Source organism: Diabrotica virgifera, chromosome 8, assembly GCF_917563875.1.
Source record: "Diabrotica virgifera virgifera chromosome 8, PGI_DIABVI_V3a".
NCBI lineage: Eukaryota > Metazoa > Arthropoda > Insecta > Coleoptera > Chrysomelidae > Diabrotica > Diabrotica virgifera.
Window position 1 is genome coordinate 230,389,068 of NC_065450.1, and position 26,446 is coordinate 230,415,513.

At 33.5% G+C, this 26,446-nt stretch overlaps 1 protein-coding gene across 1 annotated transcript in view; it reads right to left on the reverse strand.

The window, feature by feature from the left end:
- The window catches only part of LOC114328659 (uncharacterized), a 262,330-nt gene that overhangs the window by 144,868 nt on the left and 91,016 nt on the right, over window positions 1-26,446 (reverse strand). The window contains exon 2 of the mRNA XM_050659337.1: window positions 18,876-19,192. Within this exon, the coding sequence (XP_050515294.1) occupies window positions 18,876-19,192 (317 nt within the window). The remainder of the gene's footprint in view (window positions 1-18,875; window positions 19,193-26,446) is intronic.

Sequence of the window (26,446 nt, forward strand, 5' to 3'; positions counted from 1 at the left end):
GCACTTTCACCACAATTCTTCAACTTAGCTCTGGAACAGATAATCAGAAGTGAAAGAATCAAAAAACATACTACAGTATTTTATCGAAAATGACCAAACTTACTACTGGCATTTACAGACGATATCGATTTAATAGGAAACACCCTATTAAGGATGAAGGAGACTTTCGTGAGGTTCGAGATGAAAGCAGAGAAGATGGGGCTCCAAATCAACGAAAATAAGACGAAATATACTTATGTATATGAGCCGCAATAGCCAAAGCAGAAACAGAATCGGTCAGAACATCACCATCGATGACTTTAACTTTGAGCGCGTTAGAGAATTTAAGTATCTTGGAACAACAATAATAACTGAAGACAATAAAGGATCACAAGAAATAAACAATAGGATACATGCCGGCTACACATGTCTTTTTGCCGTCCAAAACCTTACAAAATCGAAACAACTAACAAGACGTACGAAGATACATGTGTATAAAACAATCATACGACCCGTTGTGATGTATGGAAGTAAAACGTGGACGATAACAAAAGCAAACGAAGAAGGACTACGTGTTTGGGAAAGAAAAATCCTAAGGAAGATCTGTGGGCTTGTGCTGGATGAAGCATCAGGACAATATAGGATAAGAATTAACAAAGAGCTCGAAGAACTTTACCCAGACGCCAACATCATAAAAGAAATAAAGTCCAAGACTCCAATGGACAGGACAACTTCAGAAGATATTCTAACCAAAGAAGAGTAAGACTGGTGTGGGAGGAAGTCCTAACTACAAGAAGACCACGCGAACGCCCTCGACTCCGGTGGCGAGATAATATAGCAGGAGACCTGAAAGCTATGGGCGTGGAGAATTCGATAGAAGTTACTCAAGACAGAGAACAGTGGAGGCATTTTGTTGAGTCGGCTAAAACCCACGAAGGGTTGTAACGCCACGGAGTAAGTAAGTAATTTCAAAGGGCTGTAACTTTTACTAGTAACTTAGGTTCAATCGAACTATTTTTGGTTCCAGAATATGTAACTTAATTTATGACCTTACTTTTTGTTACACCCTGTATAATTAACAGGAAAATTTCACTTTCAGCAAAAGAAACCATACAGTCGCAAAACATAAGAAACTAATTGGAGATGATTATTTATTAGCGGACACTGATTTATTGTAGACGTTAGATCTGCAGCAATTACATATACCAGTTAAAGTAAAATAAAGCCATGAAATTTTTTATGTGTCAGATACTAGACAACTTAATGGGTATTATAAAAAAATAATTAGTCTTAGATTTATTGGTAAAAGTAACTCGGTTTTCACTACTAGTCTTCATAGGAAGTGGTACTTTTCAAATCTGTGAGGTAAAAATTCTGATAAATATAAAGATCTTTTTTGGCACCGTCCTTCCACTAGCTCTACAACTCTGTACTTATCCAACAATTCTACTTTACTTCTTTCTATACTGGTATACTCTTTTTCAGGTTCTGATGCCCATATTTCCGTTCTTCTACCTTAGAAATAGAATAATAGCCGACATAAAGAAGACAATTTACTAGTTTTGATGGGAAATAAGCCATATTTTACTAAAAAAATGATTTTATTAACGTTTAGACGCCCAAATCGGGTGTCGTTGTCAAAATACAAAAGATATTATGTTTATTTTTTTAGTAAAATTTTGGCAAATTTCCCATCAAAACTAGTTAATTGCAAAAATTCCACAAGAAAATAGCTTCAGAACAACATAACCATCATCATCACTGGCTCGACAACCCTTTATGGGTCTTGGCCTGTTCCAGGATTCTTCTCCATTCTGATCTGTTTCGTGCTTTTTTCTCCAGTTTTTTATTTTTAAGGTTATTATATCATTTTCTATTTGTTCTAAATATCTCAGCTTCGGTCTTCCTCTTGTTATTTTTCCTACTGGCATCTGTTTGAATATTTTGTTTGGTATTTCGCCTTCTTCCATTCTTTCTACATGTCCCATCTAACGCAGCCGTCCTATTTTAATGAATGTTATGATATCTGGATCCTGGTATATTTTGTATAGTTCAAAGTTGTACCTTCTTCGCGATTTCCGTTTTCTCTTGTGCCCTTATATATGTGTCGCAAGATTTTTCTTTCGAAGATGGATAGCTATGTTTCCTCTCTTTTAGTGAGTGTCCAGGTTTCTGAGCCGTATGTGAGTACAGGTCTCATCAGGGTTTTGTATATTTGGCATTTGGTTTTCTTGCGACGTTCTCAGAACAACATAAAGAAGATAATAATAGATATACAAACAAAACTGACTTTTTTATCTAGGGATGGCATAAACCTAAAGAAAATATAAAAAATAGACAAACAAGAGACTGCATACGAAAATTGAACCCGGTACTGTGGGATAAGAACATCGGTATAAAAATAAAAAGAAGAATATATAACACCATGACAAGAAGTATCCTCACTCATGGGTGTGAAAATTGGATAATAAATAAGAAACCATAAATAAAATAAGAGATACAGAGATGGAATTCCTGAGGAGAAGCTGCAGTGTAACAAGAAGAGACAGAATTAATTAAGAAAAAATTGGGAATGAACTCCAGATATAATAGACTACATTAAACATAAAATATTAACACTTAACCTGGTGCGGACATGTCAGAAGAGCAGACAAAAATCGTTGGATAAATAGAATAACAGAGTGGAGCCCGATAGGAACAAGAAAGAGAGGCAGACCCCGAAGATCTTTCAGAGATGAAGTAATGGAAAGAAGGAATCTACAGGTAGGGGAGTGGCAAAACACAAAGAACTGAAGAAAACAGTGAAGGAGTACAGTGAAAACTGGAAATGCTTAGTATATTATAATATACAATGATTTTGTTACTTATATTTCAATAGCTTTCTTAATCCGGTTCTGGTATTGACTTCCATCAAGGAAGTAACAAAGTGAGCGTAATTCAACTTGACTTTCTGGTGCAAAGTAATAATATGAATGTCAAGCACCTCAACACAGATTTACTCAGACTGTTTACTTTGTGGATTGGAAAACGTCATAATTACCGCGGAGCAAAAAGTGTGAGATTGTAGAGATTACGATCAAAGCAAAAACGATCAAACAAGCCTTATGTAATAATAAGAAACATGTTTGTATCGAGAGAGAGAGGTATAGTTATTTTATCGAATACGTAAGTTATAAATTTATAAAGGCAATTATATTTATGTAAAGTTGGATTTGTTATTATTTTTTGTTATAATATACAACATGTAGGTAATCTTCTTCTCTAGGTGCCGTCTCCGCTTCGAAGGTTGGCAATCATCAGAGCGATTTTTACTTTTAAAACCGCGGCTCTGAATAATTCGTTGTTACTACATCCAAAACATTCCTTAAGGTTCTTCAACCATGAGTTACGTCTCCTTCCTATTGATCTTTTTCCCTGGATTTTTCCTTGCATAATGACCTGGAGTATTAGATATTTATCTCCTCTCATCACGTCCCGTATATCTCAGTTTTCTTCTCTTACGTCTCATTACCTCTACGTTGGTTATTCTATCTGGTTATTCTATCTACCCATGAGATCTTCAATATTCTTTCGGTACATCCACATCTCGAATGCCTCCAGTCTCCTCACGTCAATTTTCTTCAATGTCGGTGATAATAGGTGATAATTTGACAGTATATTTTTTCTACAACATATTATATGTGAAACTAAACTACAAATTAAGACGTATATTGTAAAACTATGGTGGAAAGCAATTATTTTCTATATGTTGGAAGAAGCCACATGGTTGGAAATATACCAAAATAACGTAACAGTTTTTCTTGTATCAAAGTGCTATACACTTTCAGTATGGAGACTTTGACCTGTCATTTATTTCCTCTTCTATTTATTCGCATTATGCTTCTTCCCTCGTCTATCCTTGTCTATAAGCTCTCACATTATACAGAGGATCTAAATTATAGAATAAATTCATTTTCTCTAAAATGGACGACTCTAGAGAAAAATCCCGAAACAGGTCGATTTTTATTTTTAAATTACAATTTTTTGGCATATATTTCATACTAGTGACGTCATCCATCTGAGAGTGGTGACGTAATAGCTCAGTTATTCAATTCTCTCTAGAGGGTTTACTTCTCTATAGAGAGTTTTCTCTATTCAAAGGGTGTTCAATTCTCTATACAGTAATATAAACATTAATATCATTATTTATACAGGGTGGCCAAAATAATAATTTTTGAATTAAATTAATTGACGAAAAAAGAAAGATGTATGCAATTTATTTAACTCAAAATGCATTATATCGCCGTCAGAAAATAGTTGGCAAATAAACATTGCCTTTCGCTTATATTAAATGTTCAAATTGTCAAGAAGTAGGCGTGAGGCTGTTTGTGATTTAATTTAAGCGAAAAGAAATGTTTATTTATGAAATAAACATTTTTTCCTATTTACTGACACCCGTACAATGTATTTTGAGTTAAATAAATTGCATACATTCTTCTTTTTGCGTCAAATAATTTAATTCAAAAATTATTTTTTTTTCACTATGTATAAATAATGATATTATCGTTTATATTACTGAATATAAAATTGAACACCCTTTCAAATGAGGTGCCACACGACCCCTATTCCTATTTAAAAAAATCATTGATTACGTCATCATGCTCAGATGGATGACGTCACTAGTATGAAATATATGCCAAGCAATTGTAATTTAAAAATAAAAATCGACCTGTTTCAGGATTTTTCTCCAAAGGCGTTCATTTTAGAGACAATTAATTTATTCCATAATTTAGATCCTCTTTGTATGTTTCAAAATAGGAAAATTTTCGTGATTATTTAATTTGTAACAGCTGACGTCCAGATCCATCTCTTCTTAGCAGTTCTTTGTTTGCCATATGATAAACTCATGAGCTACTCAGTAGTTTACGCAATATCCCTATTTCTAATTCTTCTCTACAATTGATTAATTTTAATTTGGTAGAGTATCCTTTCTGTTTACCTTCTCCATTATCTCCATGACGAAGATCGGCAATCCTCACAGCCACTCAAGATTAGATTAGATTCTCCAGTCAACCTTCTTTTTCTTTCGGTGTTATATTCTTTAAATGTTGGCAATTATTCGGCACTGAATATGCTGTCTAATCGCGAATATTACTGAGTTATGGCATCTGCTTCGTTCCAATCCTCTGAGACCCTTGATTTAAATTTTCATTATAAACTGAATGATTCTTTACATTACATGTCTTCTGTAAAAACATGCTCTAGGTCTGATTTTTTTTCAATTTTAATAGTTTTCAGGGTATGCAGAGCATTCATCTATGCCACCATAAACATCTCGAACGACTGATCTTATCATCCTTCAGAGTCCAAGTTTCGGTGCCATGTAACAACACTGACCAAATATAACATTTGTTCTTTTTTTTGACGTAATTTTAGGTGCAAGCTGCTTCAATGTAGCAACCTAGATATTTAAAGTGAATAAATCTCTCAATGTTTTGTTGATTTACCTATAGGGAGGCATTGTCGTGAATCATTCATTTTTGACCCATTTCTTTTCCTGCCCTGTTTACTTAAGTCAATTGCACTGGAAGGTCCTGGAGACTATCGCATAAGATAACAGTTTCGTCAGCGTATCTAATATTATTAATCAGTTCACTACCAATTTTCACCCTAAATCGTTTACCTTGAAAAGCCAGTTTGAAAATTATATCCAACGAGATATTAAATAACATGCATCCCCGTCTGACGCCTTTTTGAATCATGCATCGGTTAATCTTCCACAGATTCGATCGACTGCTTTCTACCTCCAATACAAGACTTCTATTATATAATACGTAGATCTCTACTACCAATGCCTTTGATCCTTAATATAGTCAAAATAGTTCCATGCTGTTCCCTATCAAAAGCATTTTCGTAATCGATAAAAGCCTCAAAAAGTGTCTCAGGGTGTGCCCAGCGCATTTCTAAATTCAAACTGGGTTTCATCTAAGTCTCTTTCGCAATGACGTCTTATTCTTTCATAATTAATGCGAAGAACAATTTTCAATGTGTAGCTTACTAGACTAATTAACCTGTATCTGTTGCATCTTCTTGCCCGCTGCTTCTTCGTAATTATTGTTATAAATACAGACTTAGGCCATTTAGGGTGTGCTCACTACGGAGACCAAAGGATGGTATCCTCGCCTAGAACAGAGTATCCTACTCTTCATATTCGTGATTTCTCGCATTTAAAATAATGGATTTATTTTACCTGGCGATCGAAACTATATTATCGATCGCTATGTAAAATAAATACATTATTTTAAATGCGAGAATTCACGAATATAAAGAGTAGGATACTCTATTCTAGGCGAGAATACCATCCTTTGGTCTCCGTAGTGAACGCACCCTTAAGGTCCTAAAACATCTTGCGCCCTATTTTGTCAGAAGATTATTATTATTATTATTATTATTATAAATCAAATAAGCGCAGAGGAGCGAGCTCCTATTATGCCCAAAAACAAAGAGAAATATCATTTTACAACTAATACAAATTAAGAATAAAGTTAAAAATTAACAAACATCAAATAAAAATATTGAAACAATAAAACAATGTTGCCCTAAAACAATTCAATCCTGTAAAGCTCCCATAATGTTCAAAACAAAGAAAAATATCGTTATAAAACTAATAAAAATTTTAAAGATTACAATTTCAAACAAAATTTTGAAACAATAAATAATGCCGTCCTAAAATTATTTAGTCTTGCAAAGAAAATAAAGAATTATCAAGTCTATTTTTAAAAATGTTAACACTAGTTGCCGATATGGTGTCTTCATCTAAGTTATTCCAGATGTTAAATATTCTGTTTGGTAAAAAGTTCATTCTGGATCTTGTTGTCGTCTGTTCCCTCTTTAATTTATATCGATGACCTCTTAATCGTTCGTCTAGATTTAGCGTAAATATTGTGTTAAGGTTTCCAAAATTATATTTTAAAATACGGAAGGATATAATTAGGTCACCTCGAAGACGTCGATGTTCAAATGTTGTTAGATGAGCCAAGGATAGTCTGTCTTCATAATTAGGTCTTACACGGCCAAATGCCAGTCTTGTGGCTTTACGTTGAACATTTTCAAGTAAGACTATCACGGTTAAGATCTGGACTCCACACTGGTCCTGCAAACTCAAGAATAGGTCTGACGTATATAGAGTAAAGTTTACTCATTGAGGTTAGAGATATTCGTGTAAAACATTTGCGGATTAGAAACAGTTTAGAATTTGCACGTTTACACACGGACACTATATGGTCAGACTAATTTAAGTTACTGTTAACTATCACTCCAAGATCTTTGTGGGAGGTTACTGACTCTATGGGATGCCCATTAATAAAGTACGGTAGTAATGGGTTATTTTTGCCAATATGTAGTATGACGCATTTTTCAATATTCAGTGGAAGTAACCACTCTGAGGACCATTTGAATATTGCGTCAAGGTCGGTTTGAAGAACATGTTGGTCAATAACTGGATTCACATATAATTTAGTATCATCTGCGTAAATGGAAACCTTACTGGATACAACAAGAGGAAGATCACTAGTGTATATACAAAATAGTAGTGGTCCAAGTACTGATCCTTGTGGAACTCCACTCTTGACTGGTTTGTCCAGTGAATAAGCTTCCCCAACACGAACTCGGAAGTACCTGTCTGATAGAAAATTTTGAATCCAAAAGTTTAATTTTCCGCGGATACCATAGTGATCCAATTTAGCTAGTAATCGACGTTTGGGAACACGATCGAAAGCTTTGGAGAAATCTAAATAGACTACATCAACAGGATGTCGATTGTTTAAAGATGAAGACCAGTCACTTATACAATGAAGTAAGTTTGTGATCGTTGAACGACCCTTGATAAAACCATGCTGCTGGTGAGGGATGACATTTTCTTGAAGGAGGAATTCAGACATAGCTTCAGAAATAATGGATTCCATGACCTTGCCGACAATAGAAGCTAGGCTGATTGGACGATAATTATTGCAGTCAAGTTTATTTCCTTTCTTGAATATAGGAGTAACCGAAGCCAATTTCCATGACGAGGGAAGAGAACCCTGATTAAAAGAAGTATTCATTATAAAGGATATAGGTATGGCTACAGACTCTGCACACTGTTTAAGGAAAAAAGAAGTTAGTCCATCTAATCCAGGTGATGAATTATTGCGTAGTTTCGACAAATGTTGTTTAATAACATCTGGAGTAAAAGAGATATTATCAAGAGTTGTAAGGAGACGTGGACTCATTATTTGAGGAATGGTGTCATTTGGTTCGTCTGTAAAAACCTGAGAAAAAAATAAGGATAAACATTCCGAAGATTCATTATTAGAAGAACATATGGACCCATCATCTTTTTGAAGTAATGGTATGGAGACTTTAGAAGATAAAGATGTGCGAATGTACCGATAAATTTTTTTACTGTTACCACTAGATATGATAGATTCTTCATATTCTGTTCTTAGGTTTAGCAACGATTGTTTGACTCTGTTAGAAAAATTACGATGAGCGAGAAAATCATACAGGGAACCAGTAAGTTTATACGTTCGCCAAAGCTTTCGTTTATGTCGAATTAAGCGGATAGCTGAGAGGTTAATCCAAGATTTTAATCGATTTTTGTATATTTGTCGTTCAGTTGTATTATCAGAAATTGTTTTAATAGCAGTATGAAGAAAAGAGTCCCACATTGACGATGGATCTGGGTGATTAAGAAAAATAGATTGCCAGTCTATCTGGGACAAAACAAAATTAACAGTAAAGAAATCAGTAGTGGCATACGTTACGAGATTATTTTTGCAAAGTGGTGTTAGATTAAATTGAATGTGAGCAGTAATAAGTGAGTGGTCAGAAATACCCACAGGAGAGGACACATCAAGTGTAGAAACTAATTGATCATCATTTGTAAAAAATAAGTCTAAAATTGAAGGATGATTATTAACTCTAAACCTTGTAGGTTCAGTTATTAGTTGGATTAAGTTTGAGTTCATGACAAAGTTTTTAAACAAATTTTGGGAGTTAATAGTGTCAGTTTTGGAAATAATCGGCCAGCTAATCTCAGGAAAATTGAAATCTCCAACGACAATGAGATTTTCAAGGGATGATAATTCCTCAAGTTTGTCAATAAGTATATTGTCCTCAGTAAGTACTGTATCCGGAGGTCGGTATATGCAAACTATATTAAATGTAAAAGAATTGTTAGTAACAAGTAAATGGATAATTTCTATACCTGGCAAGTCTATTGTTTTATTAGTTATTGAAAAAATATTAGTAATTTCATTTGCTAAATAGATGCATACTCCTCCCCCCCGACCAGTACCTCTGTCTCTGCGAAATATAGTAAAATTATCAATGGTTACAATAGTATCGGGAATTGAAGAATTAAGCCATGTTTCTGTTAGGAGAATAATATGAGGATTTAAAAGTTGAACAGTACTTATAAATTCATTAAATTTGGATAAAAGAGAGTTTAGATTTGTATACATAAGAAGCCAATCTGTAAATTTTGGTGCAAGAGAATTATGAACGAAATGTCACGATCTTTGGACTGCCATTCATATATATTTAATCGTAAGGTCATTTTCTCCATTACTTTTACGGGTTTCAAGTTCAGTTCGAAGTTCCTTTAATCGAAGTTGCTGCATAGGTGTCTTGTCATCAATAAAGGAATAAGTTTCGGTGGATTTGTTTTCTAAAAGTTTATTTTTGTTACGAAGAATTTGTCGAGTGTGGTGTTCAGAACCCATTATCACCTTTATCATGCGAGGATAACGTCCATTTTGACTGGGTTTACCTACTCTATAAAATGTTACAGGGCTTTCTAGACATCCGATAACTTTCAGGGCCAAATTAATTTTATTTTTATCATGATCTTTCTTACTCTGTGCGTCTCCTGTAGTTTCAGGAAAGCCCCTAATCAAAAAATTTTTTGAACGTGACATGCGGTCAGTGGCTTCATTGACAATGATATTATATAGGTTAAAGGTACGCTAAAATTAAAACTAATTAGGTATGTTTGCTTTTTTATATTGTATTAAAAAACATGGTTTCAGTATTCAAAAAAGATCAATCTTATAACACTATACCATACTTTTCAAATATAGTATATCAAAGTCAACTTTTCTAGCTTTTAAGTTGGCAAAAGATTTTATTGATTCGGTGATATCTATTCTTACTTGCTTTTCTATACTTATTAAAGCCAGGTTTGTTAATCTGCTGGAAGAAAGCGGGACATCACGAAGAAGAAAGCGGGGTAGACCGCGAAGGTCATGGAATGAGAGCATCAGGAGATAAATGTATGACCGCAATTTACGAGAAGACGATGCCTTGAACAGAGAGGTTTGGCAAAGAATGACGGGAATACGGCAATATGCTGTTAACAATTGAATAATTGTATGAACTGAACTGCTTGAACTCTATCAACTGCTTGAACTGGAATGATGATGCGGCTGTAGTTTCGTGTTGTAACGAAATTTAAAATGGTTATTCATTTGTGATTTACATTTACTCCGATTAGAGTACGAAGGGAACCATTCTCGTTGGAACTTTACCGCGCTGAGCAGATGGGACGTGAATTATAAATTGTAAAATTCCCTCATCTTCCTTAGTCTCAGCATCCATTATGGCTTGCAAATTGTAGAAGCCTCGGAGGTGTTACCAGAGAAGGTTCCCATTGTTTTCAGTCTGGTAGGATGTAGAATAACATTTTTGGATGTTGTTTTATGTGCTATTAGATTGAAAACTTAGTTTTTTGATAGCAGTTGCCGCTAGGGTATCCATGCCATTTCGTTCGTTGCAATCCGTGACTGCACGCCGGGGTTTGTCCTAGTTGGGTCAGAGAGAGCAGCATATGTGCCTCCTGATGAGAGACTAATAAGTTTTGAAACCGGTAGAGGTGCTTGATGCACTCTCTGATTGAACTGGAATGATGATGCGGCTGTAGTTTCGTGTTGTAACGAAATTGAAAATGGTGATTCATTTGTAATTGAATAATTATTGTACAATTGTACCCGTAAATAGATAGATAGTTTGTTAATCTCTTTTGGTCCATTGTTGAGCACAGATAATTTTTGATCAACGTAAGTTTAGAAAAAGACCTTTCTCCTTCAGCTATTGTTACTGGAAGTGTTAAATATATGTTTAGACATGTAGAAAGATTTGGGAAAACAGAGACTAAATTATTAGAATATCTAACTAATATCGAGTGGAGTTGTGTCTATATTTATAAAAAATATTGGTAATAATTGTAACTAATGGATTAGATTTTCACCATCTATATCAGATCTATTTCCACGCGCTTTTTTTTTGTAAATTTTAACATTGTTTTTTTTTAAGTTTTCTTCTCAGTTTCTCCAACTCAATATACCTACTTTCCACGAAAGAAAAATTATAATTATGTTCTCTCAACATTTCAAACCTTTCATTTAATTTTGCGATGGCAATGTCCAATAAATAATAATAGAAGTTAAATCTAAAATTTAGTTTTGGGTCTAAAAAGAGGCTTGTCTGCAGCCTCGTAATTGAAATGACTTTTTCGGGGACGTGGACGAACAGTTTTAGAAAATTTAGTTTTGCAATCTAGTTTTTTAGGAATTGCTACCGAGTCAATTGATATCTGCTCAAACGCAGTGTCAGTGCGATTGTTGGTTAAATCTTTACTAACTTGATCAAGCATCTTCCAGCTTCCATAAACAGCTTCCGAAATAATAATATCGGTCGTTTTACACAGTTTTGCTGATAATATTAAAATTTGCTAAAATATTGTACCATGTCACGGCAGAGGCATTTATACAACCTTTGACTGGTTCCTCTTACTGGTAAATTTTGTAATGTTAAAATATAATAATATTATATATAAAATATAATATGTATATATATATATATATATATATATATATATATATATGTATAATATGTATAATATGTATAATATGTATATATATAAAATATAATGTAATAATATTATATATAAAAATACCGTTGTTAGGAAAGTGATGTTGGTTAGCAATTTGTTATTAACGTAAACAAAGTTTTTCTATGTGACATTGTCAAAACAAAGTCAGAATGTAAGAGAAATTCGATATTTCTGAAGTAATAGTAAAAAAAGCCAAAAAAGCGACTAACAATGGATGGCAGAAAATCATACTGAATGCGTAAATGTTTGATTTTTGTTGTTTCCTATTGCAATATTTTCTTTATTTCCGCGTGGGCATAAAATATACCATTATGTAGTTCGTAACTAAGTAATAAATACACAATATTATTAAACCGGTATGACATAAATATTATTATTTCGATAAATTCTACATATTTTTTTACAGAAATTAAGTGTGCCTTAATGAAGAAAATTAGGTTTTTGAAAATCAGTATTTATATTTTCCTATTATAAAAGATTATACCGCCATGCCACCTTTAAAAAATACCTACTACATAAAATATAATACATATTTCGAATGCGTCGTTTTTACATACATAGCTCCCCAAACGGCAATTATACTTTTGTCAGTAGAATCGGATACACTGATAATAATTTTTACAAAGATGGTGATTCATTATCACTGGACATTCAATATTGGTCAAAATAGTGTACGCGTCACCTTTTTGAAATTATTGTGGGAATGATCTAAATAGGTTTCAAATTTCATAATCATAAATGCATATTTATCATAGTTGTAGTAAACATTAATAGCGCTTGTAAAAAATATTGAAAGTGCACTTGTATGTTTTTGTTATATGTAGATTTTTATGTACAAAATGCGCAAATTTGAGTCTAGCAAGTGTTCGGCTTGCGCCCCTTGGACTTGGCGCCCGGGTTCCTCGCACCCCTTGCACCCCCGGGTTAAGACGGCCCTGCTTAAGGTATTTCAGCAGTAGTATACAGTATACGCGTCATTAAAAAGCTTAACTAGAGTACTGACGTGGTTCTCCTGTATCATTTTTAAGAGTTCAGCTGGGATGTTGTCTGGTCCAATAGATATCTTGGTTTTTGGCTAATTTTATTGCATGAAGAATCCCAGAATACGATGCTATAATACGGGTGCTGTAATATAATTGTCCTTTCGGGAAAAAGAAATGTACTTGGGGAGAGAAATTTTGTATTTTACTTACAAAATGACCCCTCCTAAACAAGGCTAATGCCACATTTAAAACTTTAATATAACAAAGTCACATTAAAGAATAATACAAAAGAATTGTTTTTTTACTGTAAATCAGGTTAAATATTAGTACGCCAGTCAATGGGAGCAAGAATAGGATATTACCTCCGAATTCTATCCTACTGCATGGATTTTAATGAAATTTTGGGCCTAGCCTCTACTTATCTCCTAATTCAAAGTCTACCCTATAACGATGTATGCTTTTATCTTGGGGGTGGTTCCCACCGTTTGTCAGGGGTGGAAAATTTTATGGTTAAAATGACCACGGAATTCGCTAGAGAATCTAATTGTAAGCAAAAATTGTTATATCATTTTTTTTGAAAACTCAATACTTTTTGCGATATTCGTGGTTGAAAATTAACCATTTTCATTGAAACATAATAAAAACCCTTTCGAACGGTTTCTTACGAATACTATGCATCTAACTAAACTGCGAAAAACTATGCATCTAACTAAAAAAATTATATTTTTTACGTTTTTTTAGGTTATAAAAAAACCAAAGAGACACTTGGCCTCATAAATCTTCTAGTTATAACACAAAAAGAGATATGGTAGGACAAAATAGTTTGTTTTTTGGTACATTCTCAGATTGGTGTATTCAACTTGAAATAATAGATAAACGGTCGATTTTATGTGTATAAAGCTACTAATACTTTTTGTAGTGCTTATAAAGACCTTTAAAATGAGCTGTATTAAAGGTCCATTACATTAAAACTAAGCGAGATATGCTGCCAACAAAATTGATAACTAATGTATTTTAAGAAAAAATGAGAAGTAATTTTAACCCCCATCCACCAAAATGAAAATGCATCATTTTCCTTCTACAATACCTTTTATTATAGTGTTATTTTTATGTTCAAAATGTTGGACTTGTTTAAAATGAATGGTTTAAAAAAAAAGATCAAATTATTGAGCGCATTTTTAAAATTTCTTAAAAATCTTCCTTTTTCTCCATGTAACCCGAAAATGATAAAAGATACAGTAATGAAAAATAAAAAGGAAATTTTTATCTGAAAAAGTCCTACATTTTTGTGTGGTACCTTTTTTTCGTATCTTTTATCTTTTTCGAGATATATGCAGAAAAATGAAGATTTTTAAGAAAATTTAAAAATGCGCTTTATAATTTGATCTTATTTTTTTCAAAAACCATCTTTTTAATCCAGTCCAACTTTTTGAACATAGAAATAACACTATAATAAAACGTATTGTAAAAGAAAAATGATGTATTTAAATTCTGATGGATGAGGGGTTAAGTAAATACACTTCTCATTTCTTTTTAAAATACATTAGTCATCAACTATTTTGCAGAATATCTCACTTAGTTTTAATGTAATTGACCTTTAATATAGCTCATATTAAAGGTCTTTTCAAGCACTACAAAAGTTATTAGTATTATTATACACCTAAAATCGACAGTTTCTCTGTTATTTCAACTTGAATACATCGATTTGAGCATGCAGCAAAAAACAAACTCTTCTTATCTACCATATCCCTCTTTGTATTTTAACTAGAAGATTTAAGAAGGAACGAATGTCTTTGTTTTTTTTATAACCTACAGAAATATTTTATATAGTTTTTTTGTTAGATGCATAGTTTTTAAGGTATTCGCAAAAATCTTTTCGAAAAGGTGTCATTTTTCAATGAAAACGGCCAATTTTCAACCACGAATAACTCAAAATGAGTTTTCGAAAAATAATTATATAACAGTTTTTGCTTAAAATTAGGTTCTCTAGCCTCTTCCGCGGCTATTTTAACCAAAACATTTTTCACCCCCGAGAAGGGGTGCGAACCACCCCCAAGATAAAAGCGCACATCGGCATAGGGTAGACTTTGTTCCTTGAACTATTCCCTACTTACTGTGAAAATATCACGTAAATAGATAAGAGAGATGCTATTCCATCCTTCAAATACCCTCATTGACTGCCCTATAGAGGTTTGTCGTAGTTTTTGTTAAGTAGGTCTTTTATTAAAAGAAATATTGTTGCAAATTTTTGAAGATGTAATCCTAGACGCACGTCCGTCTCTGCATCGGGTTGTTTTAACATCACTATAGCAAGAGATAGTACAAAAACAAGTAGACGAGGTTTAAACATTTACTTTCTTGATAAATAAACGAGGAAATGATATCTATACCTTCCTCAAAAGTTGTTTGGTCGAAAAAAGTAGGAGAGTAGTGGTAGATAGGTATTACGACAATTTCTCCAGTCTCAGGTTGGACGGCCTTTGAAGGAGAAAGTAAAGAGCTTACAGCACTTCACGTGATTATTGTGACTGGCATTCCCGACGACGACGCCGACGTTAACGATGATGAAAACGATGATGTTATTGTTCGTTTAGTCTGCCAGCCAGAAAAGGCACGACTTTGCCGCTTCGACATTGACGACATACAGGGTGTGCCGATAAATAAGGCAAATGACCGCTGTATTTTTTTTTACATACAAAAATATATACATAATACTAAAAAACTGTATGGTGTGGAGATATAAATCATGGGTATATGAGCTATAATTAGCTCTTAGCTAACGTATAAAGGTGGGAAACTAAGATAAGTGGTAATGTTTTATAGGTGAACACCGATAATTTCCCACCTCTACTATTTTCATCTCTTTTTATTTCACAACGGATTATGTTGTCTATCTTTTACGTTATTTTACCGGTTATAAGAACACTCATTACTGTATACCTATATATCACAGACATGGTAAACAGGGATTGATCTAAGGGTCCTACCTTCTACCGATACTATTTAAAATATATTACACCAGGGAAATAAGACAAAAATATACCATGTTCGGGACACTTGAGCAGCCAGGTTGCAAATGGGTTTTTTGGGTACTATATCCCTAATACATTATAAATACAAAAATGCCCGTCACAGTTCGGACGAGAAATTTAGTTATTAACAAATAAGTGTCAAAAATGGGAGTTTTTTCGTTTAAATCGCTACAGGTAAAAATAGGGTGTCTAAATATCTTACTTATAATATTTTTCTTTTAGCAGATGAGCCAAGGTTTAAAATAGCGCTTTTTGAATTTTGCTCCGATCATTTGTTGCTTCGGATTTTGCAAAATAAAACTAAAATTTCGAAAAAAAAATTTTGCTATAACTTTTGCGTAAATGAATTTAAGACTTTCATATTGCATGAAAACTTGAGTAAAATAGTCCACACAATGCACAAAAAAATTTAAGAAAATTCGTCAATTAGTTTAAATTTTATTCAATTTGTTTATCGCAAAGTGCTTTTTTCTCGCAATGTTATTGTTCAGACTATTTCACTAGACTGTTTTTAACTGATAAAACGGCATAGCAACGCTTCGTTTCCTACTGACAAAACTCCTTAGCGGCGTGAAATCTCAGCGACAAAATTATGACAGATCCGTCACGAAAGTGTCTGGTAATAACAAATAAATAAAGATTATATTTCGTTGATATGGTGCATTAATTGTCTCGTGAAATAGTCTTGTCGAATATCATTCGAGAGGAAATTATTTACCGGCTAAATTTTCTCCTGGTTTCATTCAAGTTCGTTGCCTTTGGGTAATTTTCGCTTATGAAATTTTGACAAAATCACTCGACTGACGTCTCGTGATTTAAGTCAAAATTTAATTCGCGAAAATTGCCAGACAACAAACTTTCATACCAGTCGAAAATATTGCCGGCAAAATTTTCTCTCTTGTGATATTATATACGAAAATAATAATAATATAGCAATTATGTGAAAACAATATGAAAGAAGAATAGTCATATTTTCAAAGCATTGAAAAGAATCATTGAAAAGTCATTTTTATCACTCAGAAAATATTTTACTAAAATAGAGTCATTTTTGGCTTATAAACAATTTGAATAACTTTGTTAATAATGACTGAGGCTAAAACTACAATGGGATTTGAAAAACTGGTATTTTTATAATAATTTTCAAAGAAAAACTTTTCGCCTAGATTAGTTACAGTCAAAGTTAGCCACTTTTTTTATTTATTTGACGGCTACTTTGTTTATAACAATTAAGTAACCTAACTTGGGCTACTTTGAAGTTGAAGATATATAGTTTATTTGTAAAAGTCTGAGTAAACTTTGAACCTTAACAGAGTGGTTAATAAAGTTTTAAAAATGGCGTCCGAACGGAATTAATTCGTGGTCGGTGGAGGGGAATTAACAAAATCCGTGCACTCAAAAAATGAAACTGATTCTGTAAAAATATGCTGCGATTAATATCGCCGGAGCTTGTTGATGGATTTTGATCATAATTTTTTTAATTTGTATGTACTCGTAGTCTTAGAGAGTACGTTATGTACACACATCCCCACCTAACATTACAAAATGTTACGGGGAACTCCCCTTATCACTCAGGGATATGAAAAATAGATTACGACCGAGTCTAAGACCTACCGAATATACATATATAATTTCATAAAAATCGGTCGAGCGGTCTCGGAGGAGTATGGAAACTAACACTGTGACAGGAGAATTTTATAGATGTAAATATATAGATGGCTATTAACAAATAGGGGTTGGTGATAAAAGAGTGAAAATTAAGGGTTGTATGTATTTTTTAATTCTACATCATATAAAATTAAGGTAGATAATTTTGTCCAAAAAAATAAAAATGAAATGTCAGGGGGCTGCCCCCCCTTATAACTTGGGTATAAAAAATTGATTGAAACCTCTTCTTCAGTATATACTCCACCTATAGTATATACTTGTAAAATTTCATAAACATCGGCCAAGCCGTTTCGGAGTAGTATGGTAACTAACACTGTTACAGGAGAATTTAATGTATATATAAGTAACTGCGAATTAAATAATAAAAGTGGCTAACTTTGAGTCTAATTAACCTAAGCAACAAGTTTTTTTCTGAAAATTCGTGTAAAAATGTCTGCTTTTGAAATCCTAAAATAGATGTATTCTATAGTCAATATTAACAAAACTTACTCAAACTGTTTATAAACCAAAAATGACTCTATTTTACTAAAATTTTTCGGAGTGATAAAAACGAATTTTTAATGATATTTTTAACACTTTGAAAATATAACTATTCTTCTTGCATGTGGTTTTCACAGAATTGCTGTGTCATTATTATTTTCTGAACAATAACATTAAGAAAAAAAAATCTCTTTGCAATAAACAAATTGAATAAAATTTAAACTAATTGACGAATCATCTTAAAATTTTTTGTGCATTATATGGAATGTTCGATTCAACTTTTCGTGCAATACAAAAGTCTTAAGGCCATTTTCGCAAAAGTTATAGCACATTTTTTATTTTTGAAATTTTAGTCTTATATTGCCATTTCCGAAGCAAAAAATGATCGGATCAAAATTCAAAAAGTGCCATTTTAAACCTTGGCTGATCTACTAAAATACGAATTCTCTAAATAATTTATACAATTACCCTATTTTTACCTGTAGCGATTTAAACGAAAAAACTGCCATTTTTGACCATTACTTGTTAATAACTAAATTTCTCGTCCAAACTGTGACAGGCATTTTTGTATTTATAATGTATTAGGTATAAAGTACCCAAAAAACCCATTTGCAACCTGGCTGCTCAAGTGTCCCACGTAAACCTTATTTCTCTGGACTATATATGAATACATATTGCAGAAGTTTGAGATCGAGAAGAAATAAAAACGTGTAAAGAGAAAACTAGATGATCAAGATTGGAACATGAGCCAATGGAATAATAAAAAACTGTGCTCCTTAAATAGATCCAAAAAATTTAAATCATTAATTTGGAAGCAATACTTACGGTCAGCATAACTGGGATGTAGCAATCTCAAAAACTTCTGCCCTCTATTTCCCCACTTCGGATGACGAACGTTATTACACTCTCCCGAAGGTTTCCTAAACTTCATAGGCGGGCATTCTATGGATTCTTCTTGCTGACATAAAGAACTTGACCATTTTCCGTTAACTGTGGCTTGACGTTCAATTGAAAGTGCTTTTTGGACGATCGGTCGCAAATCATCCGGCAGTGTCTTTGTGTACTGTGTTAAGTTGTATTCGTATGGCTTTAGACTAGATTGAGGTGACACCAGTACTGACAGTAGCGTCAGTGGCAGTAATCTGTAACAATTAAGAACAAATAAATACAAAGCAAGCAACAGTTATTTTGAATATATGTATTATGAATATTTGAAAAAAATAAATAACTCTAAGGGTTTGTTCACTACGAGGCGCCAAGCCTTACACCGATCAATGTATCGTACCCATGTATCCAATACAGGTACATATTATACTACAGGTAAAAGGGGGAGAAGTGTACTTTTGAAGTGTGTAAAATTAATAATTCTTAGCTGAGCGCTTTCGGCTTATAAAGCCATCTTCGGAGCTATGGTCAAAAAGGTCAAAATACCACTATGAAGAGAGATGGGTTCCATTTATGATATGAAATACTTCTGTTTCTTATGTAGTTTTTTATTGGTTGGAAAAACCTTGTCTGTCTGTTTAAAAAATTGTTCAATTTGCCGCTGGTTGTTTTTGTATCCAGAAAAGTTAAACATTAAGAACGAGCACAAAGGACTTTCACACGAAAATTACATTATATATAAAACGAATATTTGATCATGGTAAGGTCAAAAAGACCTTACCATTTGAATACTGCGGTGTCAGATAGCAGAATGGTCGCCTCGCATGGAGGATTTTTAATGACAGTCTCGCAAATCCTCCATGCGAGGCGACCATTCTGCTATCTGACACCGCAGTATTCAAATGGTAAGGTCTTTTTGACCTTACCATGATCAAATATTCGTTTTATATATAATGTAATTTTCGTGTGAAAGTCCTTTGTGCTCGTTCTTAATGTTTAACTTTTCTGGATACAAAAACAACCAGCGGCAAATTGAACAATTTTTTAAACAGACAGACAAGGTTTTTCCAACCAATAAAAAACTACATAAGAAATAGAAGTATTTCATATCATACATGGGATCCATCTCTCTTCATAGTGGTATTTTGACCTTTTTGACCATAGCTCCGAAGATGGCTTTATAAGCCGAAAGCGCTCAGCTAAGAATTATTAATTTTACACACTTCAAAAGTACACTTCTCCCCCTTTTACCTGTTGTCATAAGTGTGTACAAAACTTTTTCAGTCTTTACATTTACATATTATACTGTCGGCAAACGTACAACAAACACTGAGTAAATACGAAGGGGGACGACAACAATAGATACAAGGCAAGGATACAATACATTGCTCTCCGTAGTGAAACGACCCTAAGGGTTTGCTCACCACGGAGAGCAAAGGATGGTATCGCTAGTATCCTACTCTTAATTTTGGTGAACGCGCGCATTTAAAATAATGCATCTGCGATCTGGCGATCGATAATATGGTACGAGCAGTACGAGGGATACCAGGGAGCGAGGGTCGGCACCTCGTCATGAGCACAACTTAAGGGTCGTGTATCCAATACATACCTGGTATTGGATACATGGGTACGATACATTGATCGGTGTAAGGCTTGGCGCCTCGTAGTGAACAAACCCTAAGGGCTCAATGCGCGAAGCTATGCTCGACGCGATGCAATGCTCGAAGCTATGCTCGATGCGATGCTCGAAGCTATGTTCGAAGCGATGCTCGAAACTATGCTCGATGCGAGGCTCGAAGCTATGCTCGACGCGGTGGTCCAAACTACGCTCTATGCAATGCTCGATGCTATGCTCGAAGCAATGGTCGATGCAATGCTCGAAGCTATGCTAAACGCGATGATCAATGCTATGCTCTATGCGATACTCACAGCTGTGCTCGATGCGATGGTCAAAGCCATGCTCGATGCAATGCTTGAAGCAAGGGTCAATTCAATGCTTAGTGTTTTGCTCGAAGCTATGCTCTATGCGATGCTCGAAGCTATACTTGACGCCATAGTCCAAGCTATGCTCCATGCAATGTTCGAAGCAATGGTCGATGCCATGCTCGATGCGATGCTCGAAGCTATGCTCAATGCGATGGTCAAAGGTATGCTATATGCGATGCTCGAAGCAGTTGTCGATGCGCTGGTCGATGCGAATGTCGAGTCTATGCTCAATGTTATGCTCGAAGCTATGCTCGATGCGATGGTCGAAGCAATGGTCGATGCGATGGTCGATGCAATGATCGATGCGATGGTCAAACGATCGTCGATGCGATAACCGATGCGATGCGATGTGCGGAGCGATGGTGGATACGACGGTCGATGCGATGTTCGATGCGATGTTCGATGCAATGGTCGATGCGATGGTCAAACGATGGTCGATGCGATGCGATGTGCGGAGCGATGGTGGATGCGATGGTCGATAAAGTTGTGCTCATGACGAGGTGCCGACCCTCGCTCCCTGGTATCCCTCGTACTGCTCGTACCATATTATCGATCGCCAGATCGCAGATGCATTATTTTAAATACGCGCGTTCACCAAAATTAAGAGTAGGATACTAGCGATACCATCCTTTGGTCTCCATAGTAAACAAACCCTAACTCTGGCTTTCTTTAATTGTAGCATTTAACTACTTGTAACGCCGACCTGAAGATGATCTGAATATTGTAGAGATCGAAAACGGTCGTCGAAGTATAATTAAATGATTATGAGTAAGTCTGTGTTTCTTTACTTCATTTAAAATGAACTCACATATGCAACCCATTCAACATTTGAAAAAAATATTATTTAATACGTGAACCATAACATTAACATAAATAAAGCATTGTAGTGCAGTCACTGAAGATTTTCACCTCCGATTTCGTTGAACCTCCATCGATTTTCATGAAAATTGGTGAGTAGTTAGAGGATACCTCAAGGAACAAAGGTGACATGATGCCAACTTGCACTTTTACCCTGGTGGTGGATGCCACCCGTCTTCTGGAGTGAAAATTATTTTATTAAAAATAATACCATAAATCGATAGAGGGAGAAATTCTAAGCAAAATTTGTTATAGTAAGTTATTAACAAAAATCAATACTTTTTGAGTTATTAAAGATCAAAGATATTATTATTTTTCGTAAAACAATGCATGTTTTGCATGTTTTAAAGCTGTTTTTCACGTATAATTCAAAAACTATTAGCTTTTACAAAAAAGTTATTCTTACCAAAATTGAAGATAATAAAAAATTGAATACACTGTTCACTCAAAATACTAAACTAATGTTAATTCAAACGAGTTATGGGTAATTGAATGTATATTTTTTTCGATGAGTACTCAAATCTAAGTATTCAAGCTAAAATAACAGGCAAACGATACATCTTATAAAATATACCTGCTAGCATTATCAAAATAGAAGTTAATAGCATCAAAATTAAGCAAGTTATGATGAAGAACCCTTTAGAATGTTTTAGGAAAAAGTGAAAAATAAAACATACGCCATTTCAACAAAAATTAAAATTTATAGTAATCCTTACAAAAATTTCTTTGTATTAGCATACGTAATGATTTTAACAATTAATTTTAATTTAATTTTTTTATTAATTTTAATTTAACAAATGTAATTTAAAAAATCAATATTTTTAAAATTATCGTCATTTTCATGTTCTTTTGATAAGAACTATAAAAATACTCAATATACGTAAAAAATGGTAAATGACCAAATTTTAGATTTTTCTATATCAAATATTATACCTTTTTTACCATTTCTGTAGGGTGAAAAATAACCGAGATAGAAACGTTTAAAGCTTAAATTTTTCTGCGAGAACCATGTAACCGTGGCCATTTAATCTTTGATTTTGAAAAAAGTAAGAGGTTTAAAAGACTAATTTTAATGTGGTTTAATAGCCCTAGGAATTAGCTTTCAAAAGGTTTTTAGGCGAACCTGATATCTTAAAAACTGACGGAGTTATTACAAAAAAACGATAACATTTTTTTGAAAAATTTTTAAAAGAAAAAGTTTGAAAAATTTTTGGAGCATAACTTTTAATGCTATTATCTTGTCCGGTATCTTACTTGATAGATATTTCTAAGTATAATATTTAAAAAATGTTTAATACATTTATGTTATAAAATGCATCATTTTCCCGTAATTTAAGCTTGAATACTTAGATTTAGGTACTCGCCCAGAAAAATATGCATTCAATTGCCTATAACTCACTTTTAGTTAGTATAAAACGGTTTTTTTTAGTAAGAAGTTTATTTAATTTTTTATTAGCTTCAATTTTGGCAATAATAACTTTTTTGTAAAAACTTATAGTTTTTGAGTTATCTATGAAAAATCGGTTAAAGTAGTTTTTCTTGTTGCCCTTAAAATATTGACAAAATCAAAGTCTTTTTAGAGCTCTATACAAGCATTCTTCTTCTTCTCCGTGGCCTATGCACAAAAAATAATCTGCAGAAATGTTCTACACAAATAATGTTGTGCAGCTTTCTAAGATTCGTTAACCAGGATGTTCCTCTTCTTCCTAGACCTTGTTTTACAAATATTTGTATTTCGCATAACGTGTCCGAAATCCTGTAGCTTTCAAGATTTGACGATAGTCAGCATTTGTACGTCTCTTAGTTCTTCTTCATTCTTTTGAGGATCTTCCTCATCACTTTGTGACTTGGTTAGTCCACGGGATCTTAACCCGGCATTGGTCGCTAGGTAGGTTGTTACGCGAGTGGTCGCGCGTGAGATTTTCTCTCACATATACAACTTTTGCCTTTCTTTACAAAATTTTACAAAAAAGATGAGGTTTCATCAACGATAAAGCCATTTGCTTTAAAAAGACACAACGTTTGTCTGTTTTATTATTATTATCTTTATATAAAATGTGACTATTGATGCCGCCAATATTTAACATTTAAAAATATATATGGTAAGTGACCATCTACAATCAACCCGTGAACCAATTTAGGATTTTCATATTATCGACCACATCCACGGCGCCTTTTATTACATCATAAAAGGATAATATTTTAGGTTTTACGGGGAAAAATAAAATTAATTTTTATACACAGTTTGTGACGCCGGTGGTCGCTTGATGAGAGAATCTCTCACATGAAGCGCACTGACTCAACAATATGGCGATACTAAGTAAACTGAGTCACTATCTTAGCGGACGAGTCTATTAGATTGTCGAAGGAGGATAGTTAAAAGACTAGAAGGAACTACAGCGTGTGTAATTTCCCAGAAAAAAAAAGAATGAGTGTGTACTTTGTACGCACGTAAGAAGTTATACTTCTATTATACAGTGCTAGTCAAAAGTCCGTAGCCCCCCTCTTATCTTTTGAACGGTTATACCTATAATAGTGAAATTTGGAGGGAGGAAATAAACGGACGTAAGCTTCTTAACTAGTCGTGACAGGTGACGTAATAGTGACAGATGACGTTACAGAGCCACTGTGACCGATAATTTTAAATGGGACCTTATGGCAAGTGATACCTCGTTTGAAAGGTATTCAAAATTCCTATTCAGTCATACTAATTTTTTTGGGTATAAGTTTATTTTGATTTTGGTGAATAAATTAAATAAATATAATATTGTAGTTTCGCATTTAATTAATAAAAATTCAAAAGTCAGCCTATGGTTTTTTTGTCAAAAAAGTTGACGTTTTTCAATTCTCTAGTAGTTTTTACGTCAACGTCAATCTTTTTGACAAGTAATCATAGGCGGAATTTTGAATTTTTATTAATTAAATGCGAAAGTACAATTTTATATTTATTTCATTTATTTATCAAAATTAGCTTAAACTTAAACAAAATTAGTATGACTAAATATGTATTTGCAATACCTTTCAAACGAGGTGTCACTTGCCATAAGGTCCCATTTAAAATTATCTGGCACAGTGGCGCTGTAAAGTCATCTGTCACTATTACGTCACCTGTCATAACTAGGTAAGAAGCCTACGTCCGTATATTTCCTCCTTCCAAATTTCACTATTATTGGTGTAACCGTTCAAAAGATACGAGGGGGGGTACGGACTTTTGACTAGCACTGTATGATTATAAACGAAATTAATATACTTTTTATTTATATTTTATTTAAATATTAAATTAATTTATACTTACTACTTCTCAAACATTTTTATTAAAACAGTGCCAAAAATTAAAATAATAAAAAAATAAAACACACACAAACACATTAAAAATGCCACAAATGATTTCTGAACCTTAATTGTCGGAAAATTTTTTAACTAAATACGTATTTTCTGAAAATAAAATTATATAATAAATATACTTATAAATATACTTATATAAAATGTATAAAAAAAAATAAAAAAATAAAAGTTTCTATTGGGATTCGAACGAACTGACCACGCGGCTGGTATTTGCGTTGTATTGGGATTCACTCGCATTAAAACTTCGCCACAGAGACAGCTTCTCATTATGTACGAAGATCGTCTAACTAAACAGATTAACCTTTTGACATTTTTAACTTATGTAAATCAAATTATTTTGATTTTGAATTGAAATGATTTAGAATTGAAAAAATACAACAAAACATAGAGTAAGAAAACAATACAGTCGGAAAAATGAAAGAATACCCATGAACGAACATATAAAACACGCTGTATTTTCCTGTCACCGTGTCACAAAGAAAATTGCCCAGCGCAAGTACATGTAATAATAATTATTACATGTAATTGCGCTGGCCAATTTTTTGTGTGACACGGTGACAGGAAAATACAGCGTGTTTTATATGTTCGTCCATGGGTATTCTTTCATTTTTCCTACTGTATATTAGGTGAATATTGATAGAAATTTTGATGGTAATCAAATTATGTAAATAAAAGTATTACATACTACTTATGTATTTTGGTAGGTTCAAGGTAGGTATCGGAGCCCGTATAACGACTAATAAATTTCGCAATCACTTGCGTCGTGCAAAGTGGCTATGTTCAAATATCATAACAAAATTTGATCAACTATTTATAAAACACTTACCAGTGAAAGATTCTTTAGCTTTGAATAAGCGATATCTGCGGCACTCATACTAGTCACAGTTTGATGAGCTTTCACATTGGCATGCAACAATCATCTCTTCTATGTAAATAAGTCCAAAAATATAATATGGAAACTATTTAAAAAGGCAGTATAACCATTAACTAACTTTTTGTTTGTTGTTTCTCTTCCTACAAATTTTAAAACGCAACAAGCATACATTATAACCAAACTACAGTCCCACAGCTGTGCCACAGCTGCCATATTGGATAATTTTTGTCATGTCATTTGAACATCCAATCAGAACAAAGTTATAATGCGCATGCGCCCGGTCGCTAGGTTTTACCATATAAAATTTCACCGTCATTACGCCCGTAAAGAAGTATAACTTCAAAAAAGTTGTGCGCAATCTTCTGAAACCGTGAGAGAAAATCTCATATAGCGACCACTGGCGGATTAAGTAATCTCCACTATCCACATCAAAACTGAGCAATTTTCG